The sequence below is a fragment of the Anopheles moucheti genome, chromosome 2, assembly GCF_943734755.1.
Source record: "Anopheles moucheti chromosome 2, idAnoMoucSN_F20_07, whole genome shotgun sequence".
Classification (NCBI taxonomy): domain Eukaryota; kingdom Metazoa; phylum Arthropoda; class Insecta; order Diptera; family Culicidae; genus Anopheles; species Anopheles moucheti.
Window position 1 is genome coordinate 55,743,252 of NC_069140.1, and position 16,751 is coordinate 55,760,002.

General features: G+C 45.0%; 3 protein-coding genes and 1 non-coding gene across 6 annotated transcripts; 2 read left to right on the top strand and 2 right to left on the bottom strand.

Moving 5' to 3' along the window:
- Positions 1-1,474: 1,474 nt before the first annotated feature.
- Positions 1,475-8,911, bottom strand: LOC128310087 (glycerol-3-phosphate dehydrogenase, mitochondrial). Of its 3 annotated transcripts, none has more exons than XM_053046635.1 (8): positions 8,718-8,911; positions 5,798-5,929; positions 5,459-5,725; positions 5,273-5,385; positions 3,632-5,192; positions 3,436-3,559; positions 2,535-3,237; positions 1,475-1,995 (listed from the first exon to the last, which is right to left on the bottom strand). In XM_053046635.1, the coding sequence occupies exons 2-7, from the start codon at positions 5,900-5,902 to the stop codon at positions 3,218-3,220; spliced, it is 2,190 nt and encodes a 729-aa protein (XP_052902595.1). In that variant the 5' UTR covers positions 5,903-5,929; positions 8,718-8,911; the 3' UTR covers positions 1,475-1,995; positions 2,535-3,217. The 3 variants fall into 3 exon arrangements, with proteins under 3 accessions (XP_052902595.1, XP_052902596.1, XP_052902597.1); XM_053046636.1 differs by having other exon boundaries at positions 5,798-5,932; XM_053046637.1 differs by lacking the exon at positions 2,535-3,237 and having other exon boundaries at positions 3,316-3,559.
- A 2,614-nt stretch (positions 8,912-11,525) lies between these two features.
- Positions 11,526-11,597, top strand: Trnae-uuc (transfer RNA glutamic acid (anticodon UUC)). The gene has a single exon. It is a non-coding gene; the product is annotated as a tRNA-Glu (tRNA).
- A 161-nt stretch (positions 11,598-11,758) lies between these two features.
- LOC128297432 (lipid droplet-associated hydrolase) lies at positions 11,759-12,954 on the bottom strand. The gene is made up of 2 exons (XM_053033068.1): positions 12,615-12,954; positions 11,759-12,536 (listed from the first exon to the last, which is right to left on the bottom strand). Exons 1-2 carry the CDS (start codon positions 12,919-12,921, stop codon positions 11,809-11,811), a joined length of 1,035 nt encoding a protein of 344 aa, XP_052889028.1. The 5' UTR covers positions 12,922-12,954; the 3' UTR covers positions 11,759-11,808.
- A 349-nt stretch (positions 12,955-13,303) lies between these two features.
- LOC128298394 (histone acetyltransferase KAT2A) lies at positions 13,304-16,711 on the top strand. The gene is made up of 7 exons (XM_053034144.1): positions 13,304-13,458; positions 13,547-13,992; positions 14,066-14,875; positions 14,947-15,227; positions 15,303-15,753; positions 15,822-15,914; positions 15,989-16,711. The coding sequence occupies exons 1-7, from the start codon at positions 13,315-13,317 to the stop codon at positions 16,053-16,055; spliced, it is 2,292 nt and encodes a 763-aa protein (XP_052890104.1). The 5' UTR covers positions 13,304-13,314; the 3' UTR covers positions 16,056-16,711.
- The last annotated feature ends 40 nt before the right edge of the window (positions 16,712-16,751 follow it).

Genomic DNA, 16,751 nt, shown 5'->3' on the forward strand with positions numbered 1-16,751 from the left:
GGCGGTTTTCGACCAAAATTGCTGTACTAGGTGCTACCTCTTCTGTGGATGCTCTCCTGGTATCGGCAATCTGAAAACAGCTGGTTTTGTGTGGAATTTCGTACCAGCTAATGGCGATCCAAGTAGTGGTGTTATGGTTCTCCTTAGCGCATTCAAACGTTTATATATAGAGACTAGCTTACTAGGCCCGTTTACAGGGCTACGCAACAGAACTCTGAGATGTACGCAAGGGAGCTTTCTTTCCGAGACTTTGCCGGTGTTGTTACATCATGTTTGAAGTACATCTCCCTAACACCGATAATGCCGTAGCAAAATTATGGGCCCCCTTAAAAAATTCCGCCCTGGGCCTCCAAGGGAATTGATCCTCCACTGCTCCACCGTTTGCTGCTCCCTCTGTCCCAGGTTCCGCTGTGCCGTCGTCCGCTCGACCGTGAACCTGATGGTGTTGAGGTCGCTCGGATTTTCGTCTCAGACGCGCCAGTCGTTGTCTCCCACCTGCGACGGCTGGAGCTGCGACCACTGTGACCGCTCCATGTTGGACCGCGGTGTCCCAGTTCCGCGGTATCTCCGACGCAATCTCTGTCCATTTGCGCCGGAAATCCTCTGCAGTCAAATCGGGACCTGCTGGTGGTAGGTAGGTACACGGAGCAGAAAACGATGCCAACCATCTCGACCACCACGAAGCGATCCCGTCGATTCTTGATGATGCGTTGCATGGGGTACCTTCCTGTCGATACTGCTGCCACCTTGCCTGTAGGGTCCGCAACCCAATGGCCGTTGTTCTCGAGGATCCGGTATGGCACTCAGATCAGCACTATGTCGCAGCCTTCCGATCGGGCCGTTTGCAGTAGCATGTCCTGGGCCAGCTGGCTGTGGTTGAGGTTCTGCTGGAGTACCTTAACCATTGCAGGGCCGTCTGATGACCCCTCCTCCCACTTCGCGGCAGTTGCGCTGGCCGAACGAGTGCCCGATTGCATCCGGGCCCTTGCAGACGAGGCATTTCCGAAGGCCGCGCTAGCACTGGCGCTTCATCTCCACCATTCGGAGTCTGCAGCACCGACTTAACCCGAGGACGTGCTGCGTCTGCAGCACCTCCTCCGTCGCGACCGCCTCTGGGCAACCGTAGTTCGACTTTACGGTCGTAACCTGGTCCGCGTAAATAGTCACTCCCAGGGCGGTGCTACGATCCGTGGCTATATCCTTTTTGGTGCAGCTGGGCGGGATGTTCGTACAGGCTTAACGCAGACCCTTGGTGGTAGCAAAGGGTCCTGAGAGTTTTCCATCCACCAGCACCTGGCATGTGACGTTGTTCATTGTCATTCTTACTAGTGGGGTAATCTAAAGGTAATCGGGCATCGTAAAGTTGAAATCGACGAAGAGTTGGAAGAGACGCTTATACATACAGTTATACAGGTATATTTTATTTCTCAACCATTTTCCTACCACGTGCTACAAAGTGAGAACTTAAATGGTCTCAGATTGAGATTTATTACGCGTAACTTTTATTTCGATATTTCGTTCAATTATATCTTAGCTATTAATATTAAAATTCTTCTTCAAACGTAACCAAACATAAACTGTAAACCAAAAAGTGCACTTTAAACACGTTTTTAAAGTACAGTTTTTAACGGACGATACATTTACTTCGTTTTCAACAACCGCTTTAATCGATGTAAGCAATAATTCAATGACCTTCGATGATGACTTCAACGCCAAGCGATAATGTAATGTGATTACGAATTTGTCGTATGATTCAAACAATAAAATTTGATGAAAAAGATCGAAAGTGGTTCAACGTTCCATGTACGTGTTTCATATCCTACCCTAACAGCAATTTACCGATCAATCAGAACGGATGGACATACAGGATGAGTAGTGTTTGTGTTGTTGTTGTTGTTGTTGATGATGCTCAGATCGAGGAACTCGTCCATTTCTGCAAGCGTGTATAGAAAATCCAATCTCACAAGTAGCGGCTGCGTTCTTGATTTAAGGTTGCTAAAAGAATCCATTTTCAACAGGAGGCAGAGGAAGGTAAAGAGAAAAAAGAAAATGAGAATTAGCATTGTTTTGCAATCTAAATGCGGAATAGAACAATCGAACCAAATGAAAACCCAACACAACTGGCTACAAATAGTAAAACAAAACTCATACACTGCTTGTATAGTATAGTGAGTTCAACAAGTTATGGATATGTGGGTGAGAAATACAATAACACATTATGGAAATTACAATGCATTCAAAACGATTAAAACAAAGGTACATATGAACGGTTAAGCACACAAAAACAAAAACGAATGTGTAACTATAAGCATGATATCCAATTCGTGGCAAATATTGAAGTATTGCATTGAAATTTTGGCAACACATCATTGTAATGATAAATTTAAACATCTGACAAACAAACATCCTTTGTCCAATCATAAAAAATCACTTTAATTTTATAAAGTTTGTTTGTTTTGCAGATGCGATGATTTTCAGCGATTTATTTCACCGTAAATTAAAGAAAAAGGCTTTAAGTAACTGAATCAATTTACCTATGGCACATGGCTTTGAACTCTTACGAATCCGCGTGTGCAAAACATGAGTCCTGTTTGTATCAATGGTGATAAAAGCCGATCATTTGTGGTGTGTGTCATTGTAAGTACATAAAAAAAAACATACTAGCGTCGAAGGCTTCACGGTATTCTAGGCGTTGTCTTTTGTACGAGATTCTCTCTCGGAGGGTTAAGTTTTGGTTTTGGTGTTACAAAAAATATCCACACACACTAAACGACATCCGAGCGAGGTGATGCGCGTACGTTGTTCATAGTTAGAACGCCACAGTGACTTAAAACGAATGTATATGTACATCAGTATGTTCTTACTAAGTAGAATAAATTATGTCGTTTTTTGGTAGCTGCACGCTTGAACGATTAGAATAACACTTTCTGCGATAAGTTCACTGTTTGTACGAACGGTACAATCCAGGAATCATGTACAAATTGACAGGCGACTGCAGACCATTGCGCAAATGTGATTGCACAAATAATCCGCAGTCATGTTAACAACAAGGGAAAGGTTTCTTAATGAGGTTTTTTGTTTTAAGTGCTTTGGTTTGCAACCTCACGTATGCACAAAAGGGCTGGCAAATGTGCTTTGGGTAAATGTTGGTGGTGTGGGTAGTAGTACATGCTTTAGTGGCGCCGTTTCGAGGACACAAATACGTATAATTTTAGTTTCACTTTCGTTGACTAGTGGCTGTAAACAAAACAGAGAGAGAGAGAAAGAGGAGGGAAAGACCCCCGTTAGTGTGTTCCCATGTTCTAACGGCATTACCTTCGTGAGAGAGTTGGCAGGAAACCAAGGTGTTCCAAACACATCCGCTGGCCTCGGCAATTGCTGAGGCCAGCTGCTTTTGGGCCACCGGTTTGTCCTGACCGGACGCTTATAAGCCACCTCCAGAACGTTCGATGGTGATCTGCTTTCGTAGACGTTCCTGTTCCTTGCGGATTTCCTCCTGTTCCGCGACCGCCGCAAACCGTGAGTGCGACACGTTGCCGGATTTGATTGCTGACATCATCTAAGATCACGAAAAACCATTAGAACCATTAGAAACGCTATTGGGATTCCCTACTTTCTGGAAGTATCATACCTGTAGGTACTCCTCTAACTCGACCTGTCCGTTCATGTTGGTATCAATTTCCTTCAGAATGTCGTGCAGCTCTTCGCCGCTAACTTCTGCGTCTCCGAACGACTTCATGGCACGCTTAATGTCGGTAATCGACACGTAACCCTTCTTCTCCTTATCGATAGTCTCGAAGCGCTTCACGTACATGTCCACCTCTTGCTTGCCTAGATTGATCGGTACCTTCTCCTTCAGAGTGCGGTTAGCCTGGTGACCCATCTGCGTTTGCAAGAAGTGTTCGCAACTCTTTATCTGGCGTTCCTTTTCGTCCTTCGACCATTTCAGTTCCTCTGCCATGATGTCCGCAATCATGGGAAGCGCTTCCAGCGCGGCCTGCACGTTCAAGAACGACAACCGCAGTCGGCGCGAGATCATGTCCACACAAGTGCACGCATACTCGCGAATACCGTAACGCACCTCTGCATCGATGTACGGAAACTCTGGATGCAGCTTCTTACCAATGATAGGCCACCGCTTGCCAGTCAGTGTAGCCAGCTTGGCAACGGCAAACGCACGATCGCCGTAAGATATGGCGAGATGTTTGGCCACCTCCACTTCCAGCCCCAGATCCTGTACCAGACGAATGTACATGGTCGGTGTCCACCCTTGGGCCCCCTCAATCCACAGCCCATCAGTGACACAGCCGCGCTCGGGCTTAAGATTGCACGCCTTAATCGCGGCATCGATCGTATGCTCCGCCATGGCACGGAAGGTCGTCCACTTACCGCCTGCGATCGTGACCAGCTTGGAATCGCTTACGTGCACGATATGGTTACGGGCCAGCGATTGAGTATCTTCCTTGTTCGGGTCGGATACGAGCGGTCGGATGCCACTCCATGCCGATAGCACATCACCGCGGCGCACATCTACGTCCTTGTTGAGATAGTTCTTGATTTCGCTCAGGATGAACTGAATTTCGTCCTCGGTGGGGGTTGGAGTGCGCGTTACATCGCACGGCGAATCGGTCGTGCCTGCGATTGTGCCGTTTAGCCAGGGCAGGAAGAAGATCACACGTCCATCAGAAGTATCCGGATCGAGCAGACCCATCTGCTGCGGGCTGTAGTAGCCGGGCAGTACGATATGCACACCGGAGCTGGGGCAGCAGATTTCCTTCACCGTCGGGTTATCCATCTTGCGGATGGAATCCGTGAACGGACCGGTCGCATTAATGACACACTTTGCATTAATCGTCCATTCTTTTTTGCTTATGTTGTCGCGAACCTTAGCTCCACACAGCACATCCTTGCCGTCGGTGCCCTTTTTCCTCAACAGCTCCAACACCTCGACGTGATTCGTGATTGAGGCGCCGTGGCGGGCCGCGGTCAGTGCGATGGCCAAGTTCATACGCGCATCGTCCTGCTGCCCGTCGTAATACACGATAGCTCCGCACAGTTTATCACCGCGCAACATGGGGAAGAGCTCGAGCGCGTCAGCCCTCGATAGATAGTACGAACTTTTCACATTACGATCGCCCGCAACGAAATCGTACGCCTTGATACCGACCCAGAAGTACGGGATCTGCCACCAGCTAAAACGAGAACCAAACCAGTGCGACTGGCATTAGCATCTTGATACAGTATGCACCAATGTCAGGGCAACAACACTAACGTGTAAACGGGTAGCATGATCGGCAGAGGTCGCGTCAGATGTGGTGCCGACCGCAACATTGAAGCACGCTCGTGTAATGCCTCTTTGACCATACGATACTGCTCGATATCCAGCTGTATAGCGCAAAAAAAAACGAGTATTCCAATATCACACAACCAACTAAACGAGTGACTATAGTCTTCTTACGCCGAGAATTGCTTTCTGCAGGTATCGTACGCCACCGTGGATGAGCTTGGTAGATCGGGACGAGGTGCCACTAGCGAAGTCATCCGCTTCAACCAGCGCCGTTTTAAGACCTCGGGTGACCGAATCCAGCGCACAGCCAGCACCAGTGGCTCCGCCACCGATGATCAGCACATCGTACTCTTCACCACTCTGCAGCGCCCGGATCTGTTCTGATCGTGGCGGCAGTGTACGCTTACGCCGAACACGTTGCATTTCCTCCATTTGAACCTAACGAAGAACGAACCATATGAAACTGTCAGTGTAGAAATGTTATTTATTTTGCCAGCTACGTGATCTTACCTGATACTGAGGCGTATCTTTGTGCTGTAGGGCATAGGTGGACAGAGCAGCGCCTATCGCTATACCGGCTGCTGTCACGCCGAATTTTCGTAGTCTCGATGCCATTGCTGATTAGCAGGTGCGTGCGAAAGACTGCTGAAAGGAAAAATAATCCATTCAATTAATAATTGGTCTTTCTATAATGACGTATAAGTACATTCCGTTGGATTCTGAGGTTCGTCAATTCGGAGTTATCACAAACAATAAGTTAACATTTAATGTCCACTGCAACCAACTGCCAGTCATTTGTGATCAGGTCAAAGAATTCAATGATCCAGTGTGTGTCAACCCTTGGTATGTTAGCCTTGTATGTATTATTTTAGAGTTCAATAGTGTCCTTTGGCTGTCGGTCGGGATTTAAGACCTCCACCTATGAGCCTAAGTCTACCAAAGGGGCATGAGCCGCCACAGTTACGAGAATTCGTTTGAGAGTCTATGCCTGATTTGTATGTTCATTTCACTAATGATTCATATGACTGACTCCTCTCAAAAGATTCATTAAGCACAGCACTAGAACAGCCGTCAAGACCGCACACGTTGTCTATTATTAGGTTTACAATCACTTGACCATAGACGGAAAGTAGTGCAATCTGTGTTCGTAGGAAAGCTGTACAGAAGAGAAATTGACGACCTTAGCTTGTTGGCAAGACTAAATATTTATGCTCCAGAAGGTAATAATTAAAAACAGGTGATTTTTGAGGAAATATTATATGTATGTATATAAACGAATACACAAACACAAACGTTGCTCAAATAGTTTCACTGATATGTTTGTGCATTTAAGGGTGCACCTACTCAACCCATCATCTTTAAACTGAGGCACGTGCTACACTGTAGATAGGGCTGATAATGAATTGCCTTCCATTACATCGCATTGGGGATGCAAATTCCACTCCCCATCAGCAAACAAACCACTTCCCTTCAGCGATCTGGCGGATGCACTTGAACTTCATTCCGTAAACCTCGTTCAGAATGACCGAGGCGCGATTGTCGTATTAGTGTGATTCTACTACAACAGTTGACTTCGACATCGCTCTCCACAAACAGGTGATGGATGCGAAGAAATAATCGAAAAACCAATGCATGTGGTGTAATTAATCGGGAAGAGTATACGAACGACTGTGCATGTGTTTCTTTTTTTATTGACCATAACAAGTACCCTCACAATAGTGTTGAATACGGAAGAACACACGCTATTTATTACACGTTTTATTGCTGCGTGGCGTCATCTTGGAGATAAATACCGATACGCAGGTGAACGCAATACTACATAACGGGCAACTTTAGCTTGTGCTCGGAAGCGATGGAGTGTCTTTTCACGGCATTTCACGGGTTTTTGCAAGTGAATGATTTCAGCTACACGTGATAAGCCGATGACCGTGCCGGTGTATCCTCAAGGGTTGCTATAATGATAGACCACCCCGTAAAGCAAACTTTCATGTGTGCAGAGGTCAAATAAAGGAGATATCAAGCAAGCAGGGAGGGGTAAACACAACTAAAACATCACAGCAGCAGCGTGATCTCATATGCGAACCAGACCCAAAGACAAGAACGAGATTTGTTGTTTGGCCTTGAAGACGTTCTCCATCGCACTATTATGTATGGGCGAAAATGCAAACCGAAACACGTTTTTGACGATCAATCGTGGACTGTTTGGGTGGAACATAAACAACGAGCAATGCCACGCCAGACCGGCACAGATCGCTCGCCCTTTTTGAGCGTAGAGCGTTGCTGAGAAGCATTAATGTACTGCGAATGTAGCGATGCGTGCGAAACATTTGCTGTAACCTTCGCTTCAGTGACATCATCGCAAAGCACGCTACTGACGCCGGTGACTCATCAAAGAAGTCTAACGACAATGTTTTGTGGCAATGGCCGCAGCGTAAGGTCCCACCATTCGTTGCTACATCAACATTACATGCGATGCATTGCAATTCATAATCACACTTTGAACTAACCACCATGTGCACACCTCAGAAGCATCGTGAAATCACGTGATCACAACAGCGGGGTGGTGCATGATCGTGTCCTGTGTTTAAACCTCCTCCACGGCCACGGGACGAAACGCACCGACAAACGTATTCCTGCACAGCTGATCGAACAGATCACATTTAGCTCCATTCTTAGGCGAATTATTAAGCTGTGAATATCTGTGCACAGGGACAGGGAACGTTCCTTAACTCGAAGCGTGCTCCGAACGGATCAGAGACACCAACAAATAATAGCAATGTTCTTCCCACACCGTCTCGCACTGTCACACAGTCACATAATCGTTGTGTCCGATCGTTAGCTAATTAAGACGGAATATCAAACCTGGTCATGGTAGAAAACTTTACATTCCGTTCTATTAATACATGCACCGAATGAAAGGGAGATCGTGCATTTTGTTCACTGTGGGGGACTAGGAGTTTAGTTCGTTTGATCGCATTCAATTATCTTGCGCGATGCCTCGATTATGTAAAGGGTCGGCAGCGCCTAAAAGGATCGCACACATCACTCGCGAAGGGTAAAAAGTGTCGCAACACCTTTATTGTTTTATTCGATGTTTAAAAGGAACGCACTAGGGGCTGGTGTAGATATCGATTCCGACAATTTCAGACAGCACCGCCCCTCAAACTTTGAATTGTTGAGCGTTTTGGAACCTTATTGTCCTGCTTTATCCTCGCATTTTACACTCACGCGGCATGCGAAAGGGCACCGGCCCACATGTGGTGATCTGAGGTGCGGAGTTTCCGATTATATAACGGATGGAACGGTTTAATCACACATGAATTAGAAAGATCATGATCACTACTATGGCACATTACGGAGGCACTTCAAGGGATGCGAGAGCTGCTGCTGCTGGCAGTGCTCCATGCTGGACATGGATTGCCCCCTTTACCTTGACCAGTGTTGACGGGCGATACTTCGATGGTGGATGCTGCTGGCTTTCGCAGTGACTGGTTCCGCTGTATGCCGCGATTGCAGCGTACACAACAGTAGCAGTCTATGCCTCGGTAAGCTCGCAAATGCCCTTCACAAGAATGCTTTGTGCAACCCCGCTAACGAACGATCAACACGACTTGAGGCTGCGACGTCCGGTGAGCAAGTGAACGGATATATCATCGCTGGCTTCGATATCCCCCCTCCTCGTCTCCCTCCCACTTTACAGCTTGCTCCGTCACTTGCCATCGGCGTCTGTTCGCATCGAAATTCTTGCCTTTGTGTTGGTAAGCGTGCCCGCGGAATCATCTGTGCGGAAACGGTTTTGCGCTCCATCGCGTCGCCATTTGTCGTTTCATCAGCCCTTTTTCAGCAGGCAAATGTCCAACTGTACGCCTCTATGTACGGGGGTACATGCGGTACAGCAGCGTACTGTGGCGTGCAGGTTATTATATCATACCGAACCAACCATCGGGTAGACCCCCGGAGTAGGATGCAGTCGGTGGCCGGATTGCTGCCACCCAGCCGGCAGGTGGAACATGCTATAAATAAGCAGACAATTCGGGGACGGGAAGTGGGTAGACATGTCGGCCGTGCCGATCGTGATGCTCGTAAGCTGCGATCAATTCTGGCGATCGATGCACTTGCAGTGAAGTCGATCACCTAATGCACCTAATCTGTTGGCGGTTTGTCGTAACATTGGGGATGCTACCACACGCGTAGTGCTAATGATAGTTTCACCTGATGCTACGTATTGAAAGACTCAATGTGCCTCCCAGTGAACAACAGAATTTGTGAAAAAAGAAACCATTCCCCCGATCAAGCATTTTAACAATTCCACCGTGAGTTCGCGGTTTCACTATCAACTCAAAAGCATTGAGAACATTTTCAGATTTTTTCAGCACAGAAGTATGCTAGAAATATGACACAATTATTACCCCTTACAGAAATCTCGTGCCGGTAACACACAGCTTCATTCCCTGAGCTTCGACTGACCCTGAACGGGAAAACGCATCGAGACAGTGAATTATTGCACCGGCGACCGTTCATTATGGTAGTGTGTGTGTGTGTGTGCGACTACAGTGCAAACAGCTTTGTGTACCGGTGTTTATAGCTCTCGCACACTTGAACGGACCGATGTTCACTGCATGGAAGAATCAGCGAAAAATCCGGCATGTAGTACAAAATTTGCTCTACAGAAACGCCACTATTTTTGCCGCCAGTTCAACAAATCGAAACTGCATCACATAAATACCTAGTTGCGACACATAATGCACCTAACGGGGTTGTGCAATCGTGCCCCGGTGACGAGTACTGCCAGTGATACTAGTTTTATCGATAAGGTTTGAATCAACCGGAACCAATCGAACCAATGAAGTGTTTTATTTGGCATGATTATATTGACGCGTGCTGACACGCCGCATTGAATGGTGGAGTATCTTTCAATATCATTCCAATTAAGCTGTCTCCAGTGCAGTCTATATTTCCACTACTTCAATTGTTGAAGGGCTTGAGCCTTTACTCAAGTTGAACTTGTTGAGCAGCTACTAAATGCCATCCTCCCGTTTTCAAACTCTCTACAGGAAGAATACGGGTATGTTTACAACCTTTCAATTTCGTTTCACACACGATAATCAGATGACAATTACCGTTAAAGTTCTACTTTTGGTACGTTACACCGTAACATTGGCGTGACATTAAATGTACAGTGTACAGCACGATTCGAGAAGGAAAAAAAGTATTTTAAGACAATTTTCGAAAACTGGTCCATCAGCAGTACGTCCCTCTTTTTCAATAAAGTTACCAGGCCAGCGATCAATAATAAATGCTTCCCACTCAAAACGAAAAGAACAAAACGGCTTAATATTTATTAAATCTTTCGCTTCTATTTTGTTCAAAAATAGAAGCAATTCGGAAAGGCAGTAGCGTAACATACTGCTTTCCGCCTGTATAGTCGCTTGCAGAGCGATAGAGAGTAGGAGGCAGCGGCAAGTGTCACCAAAGTTGGACACATTGAAAATGTAGCTGGTCATGCGATTTACCGATTATCAATCCCGTAGAAACACACCTTTTAACCTACTGATGTATCGAAATTTGTTTCACTTATTTCACTAGGTATGAACTGTTGTTTGTTTTGATTACAGAACACTTTCTCTGGTATGGCCTGGTTGGGCAATTGATTACAACACGTAATCACGCATTTTCACTTAGATATAGAACTCATTGTACATGGTCGAATGTTAACAGTCCGATAAAATAGAGAGATAAAGCCAAAAGGAAACAATACTTGATTCCACACTACACTTTTGCCAAAAAAAATACGAACATCACCACCTATCAGTTTCGATTAAATGTTGACAAAACCTTTCCACCAACAGACATTGAAACGTTCTCGCAGTCCTTGCCGTCGGTCGTGCTAGTGCACCTATCTGGAAGGTTTCCTCGATACTACCGACTTTCTCGGAGCATTCCGCGAGCTGCAGCGAGCAATGGCAAAGTGCGCATGATCCTGCTATCGTACATTGAGTAAAGTGTACGCCGGAGCAATAGTTCCGCAAAAAATCCTTCAACAGCTGACCTAGCTGACCTTGTAAGCAGTAGTTAATTCAACAAATACAACAATACGATTTTCATCTCATCAAAATCAGGATTAAGCACATATAGTTTAGAAGCACAAAAAACACCTTATCAGTAGAATGGAGCCAGCATGTCGTAGAAGGTTATTCCAGTTTCATCAGATATTTTTGTAGCATCCCTCTCCTAATTGTCCCATATGGTCTAGTGGCTAGGATATCTGGCTTTCACCCAGAAGGCCCGGGTTCGATTCCCGGTATGGGAAAGCTTTTTTATTTTCTTCTACCTGTTTGACTTTTGCTATTTTTTGTCAAAGTAACGGTTGATTTTCTAATACTACTTTCCATAAACACCGAGGTTCAGTGAGAATATTTCCAATTTCTTTCAACATTTACATGCTAGTTGTTAAAACACGTTGTGTGCTAAGGTTATTATCTTTATACTAGCCACGTTGTATCACCCATAAATATCACCTTCTAGGCACGGTTTTTCAAGATCCATTCGCCGACATAAAAGCCCATCTGTTCCGCTGAACGTAAAACAAAGGCATGCTCATACTTTCTAGTACAAAGCTCGGCATCCACATCTGGGATGCGTTGTTTTAACTCGTGATAGTATTTCACCGGTACCCATCCGTCTCTGGATCCATAGTACAGCTTGATACGTTGCCTATTCTTCGTTAGAGTATCTACATCCAGCTCATTCACATTCTTCATTTCGTCCATAGCGAGAAACCATATTTTATCAATGACATTTGGGTTCATATACTTCAAACCAGTGCCGAGGAAATACTTTGGAATTCCGTCCACCAGATAGTACGTATAGATAATCCACGTACGAATGAATAGTGGCAACAGGTTGAACATTCGATAGAACCATTGCAACACGAACCACATTGGATTGATGATTCTGGTCACTATAAATCCATTCCTAGAACCAGCCATCCGTTCCAGGGTGGGGAATAGAAAGTAGCAATGTTTAATGCGATTACTTATGTCGGGAATTTTCAGCAGTTCCAACGCCATGTAGGCTCCGATAGAGTGACCAATCAGATGAATTTTGACATCCTCTGGAACATATTTTCTAATGAATTCAATTTTATGCTGCAACTGCCCCTTTAAGTTGTACATGTTCTCGTTCCCGTTCAGGGCAGGTACTGGCTTCTTGTAGGGACTTTCGTCAGCTTCATCGTGTCCCGCTTGACCTAGCAGGGATTACATGCGCTCCATTAGATTGGATATCATTCTTTAAGTAATTTTTGAGCTAAACACATTTCGCTTACCTATTACCCACACTGGTAACTCTTTGTTCAAACACTCAAATACAGTGGAAAGGAACTTGGTGTAAAAGCCAGGCAGGCCAGGATTGCCGGTAATGCATAGCACGATTTCCCTCTGGTCGCCAAGTGATTCCTCAATCCACTTACCCCAGGTAAGTATGTGAGTGGGAACTTTGGCTATTACTGGGTATGATTCTTGCATGATCTTTACCTTGCTGCTAATATGCTTACACAAAACGAAGTTCGATCGAAGTGAGGAATTAATGAGATGAACTTTACTTGCCACTACGCAAAAAACTTTACAAAACATGAACAATTATCTATCGAACGTACGAGGCGTTCGTATCATCTGTCACAACAATAACACCAAGGTTTAGATGAATTACAGCGCTTCATGTTTTCTGCAACACATTTTCTCATATCGAATTGAAAAAAAAAACGAAAAATATCACGACGTGTACGAGTATATTTTTAATAAATACTGCATTTTGAGCTGATATTTGTAGCACTTTCCATTTCTTTTTTATTAATTTTGTCACAGTGGCACATCATCATTCTGCACATCTTAGGCAACATTGATCGCCGCTTGGCTGTCAAGCAGCTGCACACAAATAGCAAAGCAAAACAAATCGCTATATTCCCATAATTATCGATTTTTGGTAAGAAAAAAAGTATTTCTAAATTCTCTGCTACAATACAACAGATGAGCATGAGTGAGAATCAAAAAAACCAAAACGGTGAAGTAAAGCAAGAGAAGCCTGATGCAAACCATGGCGGCAATAGTGGTGGATCGCAGGAAACCACTCGGCAGGATAGTATCGAAAGGATTATGCTCCGCAAACAGAAGGTATGGGTGGATCTTTCATGCAGATATGCAGACCGTTTAAACTTTTGTCGATTGTTCTACCTATTATCCCGCAACGCTTCGTACCTAGGTTTACCAGCTACCAAGGAATCAAAAGCTTACGAAGCTTTCGATGTACTCTTCTTGCCAAGCAAATGAATGCCGCTGCAGTGGTTGGAAAACACCGGAAGAAAATCGCCACAAAGACGTCGAGGTGGATTATTGTCCCGATTTCGCAGAGGAGTGTCGAAATCCGAACTGCAAACATAGCCTAGAGACACACATTCAGCACTTGGGAGATATCACCGAGGAACAGATGAACGAGCTGCTGGGAGCTATAGTTGATGTGGAAAATCTGTACATGAGCATGCTCCGTGAGTCGGATACTGATACGAAGAAGGTTTATGCTTACCTATTCCGTTTGCTGCGACAATGCATTTTGACGCGAACGCAGGCAGTTATCAGAGGCCCATTAGGAGATCCTCCGTTCGAACAACCGTCGATTTCGAAAGCTGTCACCAACTTCGTACTTCACAAGTAGGCGAGCTCTGTACTGACTTGGGCATGTTGGGTAATTTAACCTCTTTTCAACCTCTTTCTCATTTATCAGATATGGCCACCTACATCAAGCTGAACTGGATTCGATGACAGATGTAGCCAAAACGTTTCTCCATTGTCTGAATCATTGGAACTTTGAAGCTCCGAGCGCACGGCAGGATTTAGTTAATCAAGAAGACGTTTCGAATTATAAGATTAACTACACACGTTGGTTGGTGTTTTGCCATGTACCGGCTTTCTGTAGTTCCCTTCGTCACTTTGAAACGTCAATCGTTTTCGGTCGTACACTGTTGAAAGCCGTCTACCAGTACGTGTATCAGCAGCTGCTGATGCGTTGTAAAATTGAACGTGACCGTATGCCTCCGGAAAAGCGAATTATGCTGACACAGTTACCCAAATTCCTCGAGGCACTCAAGCAGGAGGTGGTGAACGAAGATTCTCCCATCTGGTCTCAGAACTTTAAACCCTCAGCTTCACTCTTGCTGCACAAAGCCAAACGCCAGCATGAAGGACCATCATCTTTGGCTGGAACTGGTAAGAAACTGGGTGAAGCTAAGCGCTACAAAAAGGAATCGGACTGTGAAGATCTTTCCGACGACGTGGTGGCCCGGGCTTTGAAGCGTATCAACGACTCGAACTATTCCAGCCGGGCCGAGGTAGTTTTTCCTCCAAATGCCCCACGCGATGAAGCCGCTAAGGCGGAAGAGAATCGACGGGAAATCGAGTTTCACGTTGTTGGAAATTCACTTACCAAGGCTGTGACGAAGCAATCGATGCTCTGGTTACTTGGATTGCACAGCGTTTTCGCTCATCAGCTGCCTGGAATGCCTAGAGAGTACATCAGCCAACTAGTGTTCGATCCGTATGTTTGCATTGCTATTGTCTTTTTACTTTCTTTTTATTAAAAGGGATTTTTTCTTTATCATTTCCTAGGAAACACAAAACACTGGCCTTGATAAAAGAGGGTCGTCCGATAGGAGGAATCTGCTTCCGGACATTCGTATCGCAAGGCTTTACAGAAATCGTTTTCTGTGCCGTTACTAGCAGTGAACAGGTTAAGGGATATGGTACCCATCTTATGAATCATCTGAAAGATTATAGTACTCAACGGGGCATAAAACATTTTCTCACATACGCCGACGAGTTTGCGATCGGATACTTCAAGAAGCAGGGATTTTCCAAAGACATAAAAGTAGCACGCCATGTTTATGCTGGTACGTACATGGTTACTGATATTATTTAACTTAAAGCTTAACTATCTCTGTTTACTATTTACTGTTTACTGACAGGATTCATCAAAGAGTATGAAGGTGCGACGCTTATGCACTGTGAGCTCCATCCCAGTTTGATCTACACACAGTTCAGTTCTGTTATACGAAAGCAAAAAGAGATCGTGAAGGAACTCATCACCCAGCGTCAGCAAGAAGTACAAAAGGTGCATCCAGGGTTGACCTGTTTCAAGGAAGGTGTCCGAAGTATACCGATAGAATCGATACCCGGTCTGCGGGAAGTAGGATGGCGACCGACTTTCCGAGCACAGCGAACTGCTCGCCCACTAGAGGAATCGGCTGACCCGGATAAATTAGCCAACTCGCTGAGTGGAGTGTTACTTGCCGTTCGGCAGCATACAGCTGCGTGGCCTTTCTTGAAACCGGTCAATCAAGTGGAAGTACCGGACTATTATGATCACATTAAATATCCAATGGATCTCAAAACCATGACGGAACGTTTGAAAAACAAGTAAGTTAATTACATTAAATAAGCACAAATGAGGTTACTAATCCAATTACATTTGCATTTTTTTACAGGTATTACGTCACCAGACGGTTGTTCATGGCTGATATGGCCCGAATTTTTACTAATTGTCGACTCTACAACTCACCAGAAACGGAATACTATCGGTAAGCTGGTGCAGCAAACAATCTCTTTTCAACCTTTGTTTTATTTTAAACACTCTCTGTTTAACTGTGAATAGCTGTGCCAACACTCTCGAACGGTACTTTCAAACTAAAATGAAAGAAATCGGTCTGTGGGATAAATGATGTCCACTGAACAATCCCGATAGAGGAACAATGCAACCAACCTGCCAAGAAGATGATGAAGACGAGGATAACAATCAGGACGATAATGATAACGGAAATGATGAAGGCGATGACGACACAAGTGTTAGCACCGTAGAAGACGCTGTACCTACCGGTGGTAACAAAAAGGATAGCGCTCAATGTTCACCCAGTTTAGTGGGTGAGCATCGGAGAACTTACAAAAAGTGCATTGCCAATGATGACCGACGGTACGACTTTCAATCGTATGGAACTATTTACAGCAAATCGGATGCAAAGAGTAATTATGGAAGAAAGAGTGTACCAGGTGCCATTGGTGCACCACGCCACGTTGCGATTTCGATCGCAGGTCCAGCTGGACCCGGAACTCTGGGAAAGGAAGACATAGTGGTTGGTTTGGACAGCGACAACATCGGAACCGAAAGAGTTGCCATTGGTAAAAGTAAATAATTTAATGGAATGCAAATGGAAAAAGGAAGCAAACCCTTCAAGGATCTATCTAAAAAAAGCCATACATCAAATAAATGTATGTTGTTAAATTGCCTACACAGTTGAAAAAAGAATCAGAAATTGTACATTTTTAATATCAGCTCAAACAATGGTATCAGAAAATAAAATACTATTTGCTTTATTGTGCAACCACCAAATAACGTCACAGGATCTAAGTTTGTTTCTAAA